The sequence below is a fragment of the Triticum dicoccoides genome, chromosome 1A (genome assembly GCF_002162155.2).
Source record: "Triticum dicoccoides isolate Atlit2015 ecotype Zavitan chromosome 1A, WEW_v2.0, whole genome shotgun sequence".
Lineage (NCBI taxonomy): Eukaryota > Viridiplantae > Streptophyta > Magnoliopsida > Poales > Poaceae > Triticum > Triticum dicoccoides.
Genome location: NC_041380.1, coordinates 47,062,363 through 47,070,382, shown reverse-complemented (window position 1 = coordinate 47,070,382; position 8,020 = coordinate 47,062,363). Strand labels below are relative to the sequence as shown.

Here is an 8,020-nt window from a genome sequence, read left to right as displayed (position 1 = left end):
ACCCCATTCCCCTCCCCGCTGATCTGGTAGCAAGATAGAGCACAGAGGAGGTGCTAGGGTTCACTCCGCTGCCGCCATCTCCGGCGACCCTGGCAGTCGGAGCTCGCGCCCCCTCAGCCGGATCTCTCCCGTTCCTCCTCCTCGCCTCCTCCCGATCTAGGAGCTCGCTCCGCTACCTACTCCAGGACCCAGCACCGCCGCCATCTGCAGCAGCGACGTGGGCGGGATCCGGCCTTCTCAACCCTCACCAGCCACGACGCGTACTGGATCCGACCACCCGTCCCACGAACTCGGTTGCTGCCTCAACCACGCCCCCTCGGTCTCCCTCCACTGCTACCTCGAGCAAGCTCAAGGTGAGCCATTTCTTCATGATTCCTATGAAAAAAGTTTTACTTGTTGCTATGAACAAATTATCATGTTGCTTGGTGTATGATTGGTATGAAAAAATTGTCATGTAGTAGATGTGATATGCTTGGTAGTGTTGTCATGGTACTTTCTTGATTTGTATCATACAAATTAATGATAAATATTGACACTAATTTTCTTGTTTATTTGTATAATAGTATTGGACATTAATTTGCTTGGTGTATCATCTGAAAGTTGGACTTGGTTGTCGACAAACATCCAGATAAAAAATTTCTCCTAAGAGATGAGACTTGTTGTGTGATTTGTGAGGCATATGTATAGGATATATAAATGTTTATATATGTTTTGTGCTTGTGAGATTTGTCAGGCATATGTGACCAAAATTTGTCACTTGTTGTCAATTTGAACAAAATGTGCTTGCTGGACGTGCATATGGATAACACGGTTGCTTGTTGATTGTTGGAAATGCTTGCTAGATATAATATATGTATGTTGGTCATGGTTACTTGTTGTCACGGGTTGTGCATGTATGTTCACATATATCTGGACTATTAGGTGAGAGTTTGATGATTGCTTGATGTCTAACTATGTAGATGTCAGTTCAGATGTGGGATCGAGAGCCCATCGAAGTTTTTTCCAAGTGTGCAGCTGATCAAATACAACATGGACATAGGCTAAACAATTACTTCAAATGGATGGTTGCTTTCAAGGTTGGTTGCTTTCAAATGCAGAAAACCAATTTACTAATGGCATGTTCTATTATGTATATAAAAAGTACTAAAGTTGTATTTTATGTGTAGATTCACATGGCAAGTCGAGCTTTCCGCAAAGGACCTCCCTCGGATGTAAAGGATCTTATGATCATGGTTGGGGAAACAAATGAGAAAGCAAGTAAAACCATCAAACCGCTGTTTCTTTTATGCAATGAAGTCAAATGAAGAGACACTCGGTTTTTTATAAGAGTAGAGATTGTTTAACTATGTATTTCCTGGCTTAATTGTTGAATTATTTAAACTATGTATTTGCTTGTTTAGTTGTTGAACTATGTGTTTGTGGCGAGAGAGTAGGATTGTATTTCACCACTACCATGTATTTTGCAATCGAAAAGACAGTTTGATGTAATATATAGTCGGTACTATATTGTTATGATGTGTTCAAAGGTATTGTCATATGTCAAATTCATTGAAACACACTGTATGTACCACTGGCCATGGAAGAAATATTTAAATAGCTACTAAATCTATCAAACTTTATTATCTATAATTATTTTGCAACAAAAACAATATTTTTGGGCTAAATTAGAAGCTAAACATATCATTTGAGATAATATACGGCATAATCAGATAAATCATGTCAAATCAGTGTTTAAATAACATCTTCATCATCCAAAGGCATTACAGACTTTCACCGCCAGCTACAGCCTCACCAGCCGTCCTAAAAAAGTTACCAAACATGCTTTTTGGACTTCTCAGCTTCTACCAACTCCAGCCTGCTTCTCAGCTTCTGCCAGCTCCAGCTGCTTCTCGTTCAGCCGCAGCCCAAACAAACAGGGCCTAATACCCCTATTTGACAATCAATTTACCACCAAATTGACACCCGGTCTAGACCAACGGAGGCCCAAAACACAGCCTCGCGCCTCTCGCGTTCCTCTCCCCCTCGAGTTCGTCTCACCGTACCAGATGCCCGCGTGAGCCCTCGAGCTACGGTTCCCGCCTCCAACCGGCGACTCCAACCTAGCGCCGTCAGATCCGCTGGCGGCAGCCACCCTACTCCGCTCCATCGTCTCTATGCCCGGTTACCTGTCTTCACCGCGCCCGCCTACCCGTCTCCTATTGGCCCGGCCCAATCTTGACAAAGCAGACAAACGATTTTGTGGACAGTTCCCAGAATAAGACTCTGGAGAATTGAGAGGTGAAACGAACTGGCCTTGAGGCAGAGCTCTTTTAGGTGCTGATAAAAAAAGCAAACTGATTTCCCTATGTACAACAAAGAATTGGACTCGAAACCGGACTTGTCATGCTAACGGTCCGCTTGTTTGTTTTCATAAACTCTGCTCTTTGAGCTGCGTGTCGCGGGCGTACACAAGGCCTGGAATCGATTTGGAAGCTTAACTAACTGAAAGTCGACACAGTTGCTAGCTGAACCTTAGTAGATACTCCTTCCTCAAGTCCGATACAACCATGAAAACTTGATCGTCCAGTACGACTGGCAAAAGTCAATGTAATATCCTATCAGCATGTGCTGTACAGTCTACATTACCGAACAGGTGCCCGGCTCTGGCCGCGAGCATGGGTACCCGTACGCCTCGACGGCGGCAACAGCAGGGCAGTGCTGCTGCTCGTAGAAGAAGTTGACCGGCGCCGGTTGCGATGGGTAGCAGTAGCCGTACGGGTAGGAGTACCCGGAGTGCGGGTAGTAGTGTTCGACCACGGCGGCCGTGGCCGCCGGCTTCTTCCCGTCCTCCTTCTTGACGTCGCCAACCTGCACCAGCTCCGCGTGGCCGACCTTCCGGCGCAGCGCGCTGGTGAGCTTGACCGAGTCGACGCCGTGGCCGACGACCACCACCTGGTCCTTGGCGTCCCCGGCCAGCGCCACCGAGTCCACTCCCGGCGTGGCCGCCACCAGCGCCAGCGCCTTGGACCGGCACCTGCTGCTCGCCATCTGCACCGCGATCACGATCCTCTGCGTCATTGCCGGCTGCTGCGTCTGTATCTGTTCGTGTGTGGAGGTGGAGCTTGCAGTTGCACTGGGTGAGAAGCAGAGTGCCCTTCGATGCGAGGCTGCCATCCGTGTATATATAGCGAGAAAGCAGAGTAGCAGCTTCGTTGGAGGTTTCGATAGTGATGAAGACGCGGTGCAGCAAGAAGACTTGTTTTGTTTAGGACTTGCACTGACTGACTGCTTTGTCTCGTTGCCTCGGCCGGAAGCGCAAGGGAACGCGTTGTCAGTTTTGTCCTCCACACTCCTTGTACTCACACTAGACACTACAAACAAGTAAGTAGTCAGCGACGACTATGCATGTCTTCCCCTTCAGCTTGCAGGTCTTGACGATTTCCTTCTAAATTTGAAAGTTGTTGGGTGGCTACAAATTCCTCGGTTATGTCATAGCATGTGCTTAATTATTATGGATGGAATAAGAGGTAGGTAGTGCTCTTGCTAGAGCATCTCTATTATAGGGCACCAAAAATCAGCTGGAGGAAAATTTAGGCCGCATAAAGGTGACTTTACCGATTGTACCTGGCAATGACGTTCATGCTCCCTTGTTGAAGGTGCTTGTCTGTAGTTCGCTTGAATCTTCTCTTCTGGGAGAAAACACATGGTCTGACATGTGTGGTTCGATCTGGTGACGACGATGGAGTTCATACACCTATCTCCTTACTGAAGGTGTCGCCCTGGAGGAACCTTCTCATCGCCCCGCTGTTGTCAATGGTAACAGTAGTGCTTGATGTTTTGTTGCAGTGGGGTCGTTGGGCTCGCCTTGACCCTTATGTTGTTGTTGTTTTTTCATTTTTCTTCTTGGTTCTGCCCATCCCAACACAGAGCAGACTATCTTACATCTTCAGTTCAGAGGCCCAACCTTTTTCAGCAGAATAATAAGAAGCTAACTCACAAAATACTTCAGACGATAACAAACTCAACCAATACTCCAGTCGCCGCCTCATCAAAGAAAAAAAAGAAAGAAGGAAAGCACCAACAGGCAGGCAGTTACAGTCCAACATCCAACATTCATTAGCCAGGACAGGATAAGAGTTTCAACATAATAATTCTACAAGTCAGCAACTTACGCAGTTAATTTTTTACAAGCCCACTGCATAGATCAGTTCACCGGTGCGCGCTACGAGTAGTACGAAGAGGGACCACACCAAATGATCTCAGCCGAACAAGCCATTTTTACATCTCGGGCACACAGAACGGAAGAGCCTACGCCCAACAGGCCATCTCTTCACCCCTTGATACCTGCGGAGCAATAATCAATGTCATTTGTCAAACAAGGTTGTACTGTTCCTCATATACGGAATATACGAGCTAGGTAGGTGCCGCTGCATGCTGGAGCATCGCCGCCATCGTTGCCCATCGTCTTCCTTCTGCACCCCATTGATCAATTGACTGTGTAAGTGTTCCACTTATAGCAATTTATATTGCCTTCATTCAAAAGTTAAGATTTGTTTGGATGGAACTGCTCCTTGTTCAGTAATGATTCACTCCAATGATGCCTGCCATGTACAGCAGATTACATTGTGATACGTATGTTTAACTAAAGAGTCAAGAATAGCAGATTCCGTATCAGTTCAGAGGTGATATATAGGGGTTGGCAAATTCCTAAAGTCAAGAATAGGCCTTTGTTGTTCAAGTCCGTTGATAAGGTTGACGACTAAGTTCCAATTTGCAATAGCAATGAGAGTCGGGAAAGATTTCTGCTCCAAATTTGAAAGGCTCCTCTAATTGAACTAAAACCACGACACTTATTTTGAAATGGAGTGAGTAGAAAATATAAGAGATGTGCCTCTGCCGTCTCAGCGTTTCGAATGGAGACTCCAAGCTTGTTGGAATAACTCTCTGATGCCTGGGTGGTCAACCCAAAAGTTCTCGAGGTGAAAGACCTTTGATTTAGGTACTTTGGTCTGAATGGAGAGAGCATAAGGGATGTATTTGAGGTGAATCTTGGAAGAGGTTTAACAAAGGTATTAGGGAAGACCATAGTCAAGGCAGCCAAGGTAAAAACAAAAACTATGTGTTCAGATTTATTATTCTCTTATGAAAAAATGTAAACATAAAACCGTAACGTAGTATAGTAAACAGTTCTCACTTTGGATTTAAAAATCTGATATGTAAATTTTAGTTACAAACTGAGGGTGAAAAACCATAATGGGAATATTATAAGTTCCATACTATCTCGAAACTGTATTTGCAAGATTTAGCTTTAATGTTTTGCTGTTTTCAATCTCAAATACTCCCTCCGTTCCCTGATATAAGACCTTGTAGCTTTTTCTTGATACGTATGTATCTAGGCACATTTTAGTATGTATGTTCACTCATTTTAGTATGTATGTAGTCAATATTTTGAAATAGCTAAAAGGTCTTATATTAACGAACAGAGGGGGTAATTAGTGAGGACGAGCGAAAATAAACTATAGAGTTATTGAAACAACCAGATATATCAAGTAAGATTATTAAAAAATTGCAACCGAGCACTCGGCATTACAACAATCCCAGTGAACAGCAATGTGAAATGGCAATTTATATAGGCCCGGGTTTAAAAAACAATTCATTGTGCTACTATGAAATGGCAATGTGAAACGTTCTCATCGATTTGTAGCCACAAAAGTAGCAAATGCAATGTTGCAACCCACAGAAATTATCAATGAAGCAAAAGAAAGGGAAATATTTCATTGTGCTACTATTTAAAGATAAGCTTACTTACTCTATTAATACATCACAATAGCATATCCATCTGACCAATCATCTTATGTATTGTGCAAAAGTTTAACTCCATCATGTCCACCACCAATGCCCGTGCCTACAAGGGGGCATTCCAACCATTATGTATCCCATCTTGAGAAGCATCTGCAAGTAGGTACGAGGGGAAATCTGACGAGATATTTGGATAAGCACACATATATAATTTGAGGAAAACAACTCAGGTTTAATATATCATGACGATGAGTAGATAAACATACAGCCATCTACTATCAAATAAAGAGAATATTCTCAAAAAAGAATATACTCACTAGTGTCCTAAAAATGAAGAATATGCGCACTCAGACTATTAGCTGACCTGACCTGAAGGGGTAAGTTACCTAAAATTATGCTTAAGCTCACTCCATCCCATATCGGATAAAATAAAATATAGATAAAATATAGCCATGCTAATAAACTCTAGTAATAAAAAGGATCATGACTATTCATATGTTCAAATACATTTAACCAGCAAAGATGAAATAAACTCAAATTGTCATTTTTCTACCTTGCCAGTGGCAGAACAAATGTTTTCCAAGTATCAAGCCAAGTCATTATTGTGGATTTAAGATTAGTAAGACCAGTGATAACAATATTGAATGAATGAAAGCTTTATAATGTGCCAATTGATCTACCTATTTGACATCTCACTTGGTTCAAGCTGTGTTTTTTTTCATGTGATTGTCTCAATTTCCAAACGCACTGTAGCTATGCATTAATACTAACATTATACAATTCTTGAATATGCCAATAGGCAACCAACAATAAAATTTAGTTTGATTATTGTACAAAAAACGGTTTGTCTTTTTGTCATTGTTTCATTCTAGGATGACAACAGAGCAAACAGATAATGAATTTCACACCTCTGATTCAAATCATATAATTCCATAATAGAGTATGAGAATAACAAAGAAAAACTTTGCTACATTTTATCTAATTTTTTGACAAAGGAGGTGCATAACCAAGGGAACTAAAAACCACGATAGAGTAAAATCACCTCTCTAAAAAGGCGGAACTGGCTACCTACCACTAAAAGTTGTATTTTCAAATCATAACCATTACATAGAACACCACCACACAAACATCCAAAAAGAAACGCTAGAACAACATTGCTATATGTTGAGAAAAGATCATCAAGTGGCAAATGAAACAATTCATATGGCACCTAAAATTATTAGCTTACCGCGAAAGGATGTGAAAATGGCATTCAATCAACCAATTACAAATAATATCTAGATTTTATTACACCCACAATGTAAAGGCAATATCTAGATTTTGTTACACCCACAATGTAAAGGCATACCTGCTGCATAGGCACTTTCGAATGGATAATAGCGAGCCCACATGTGTATTTGGGACACTTTCTTGAACTGCAGTGACTCAAGCTGGAGTGTGAAGTTGTGGATAGGTGTCCATAGGAAAACCACATTATTGTATTTAGCAAACCCTGGTATAATTGGGAACGGGGACTCGTTATTTTCCTCTTCTGAGCTCTCCTCCTCTTCTGAGCTCTCTTCCTCTTCTGGATGCAGGGAAAATAGCTTGTCCAGTTCAACGGTTCTTCCCAGCACCGATGACGCAACACCATCAGAACTCTCCTCCTCTCCTGAGTTCTCTTCCTCTTCTAGATCCAGGGGAAGTAGCTTGTCCAGTTCAACGGTTCTTCCCAACACCCATGATGCAAGTGCAACACCATCAGAATCGGTCTCCATCTTCCATAACTGGTGGCGCTGAATTTTAATAGAAAGAGAATACCAAGGCCACCGCCCTCTGCCCGCATAAGCTAGAATTTGCCCTGTTCTTCCTTGGCAATATCGACTGGCACCGGTTTCACAGCTAGGATCTGCATCTCCAAATCAAACTCAAGCATGCCATCCAATCTGCCAGTCGATCTGTCCACGAACAACCAGTAAAGAGAATGCCCAACTAGCACACTCAGACTAAAGCCCATATTGGTGGGAAGTTTGGATGAATATGGTGTTGAGATGCGATCACCCCAAGCACCAGTCTCCGATGAGTAAACGCGGGCGATGACCTGCCTATGCTGAAGCTCGTCTGTCTCTGCGCTTACCAAGACGACTTGGAAGTGTTGGATGTCTCCGGCGGCGCGATACACCGCCCCACCGATAAAGGTCTTCTTCTCATCGAACCCTGGGGGAACGGCTAGGCGGTGCTGGGCGACGTTGAAGGGGTCGCA

General features: G+C 43.2%; 1 protein-coding gene across 1 annotated transcript; it reads right to left on the bottom strand.

Moving 5' to 3' along the window:
* Positions 1–2,466: 2,466 nt before the first annotated feature.
* Positions 2,467–3,110, bottom strand: LOC119360480 (disease resistance protein Pik-1-like). The gene has a single exon (XM_037626121.1). The coding sequence runs from the start codon at positions 3,055–3,057 to the stop codon at positions 2,617–2,619; it is 441 nt and encodes a 146-aa protein (XP_037482018.1). The 5' UTR covers positions 3,058–3,110; the 3' UTR covers positions 2,467–2,616.
* Between the last annotated feature and the right edge of the window lie 4,910 nt (positions 3,111–8,020).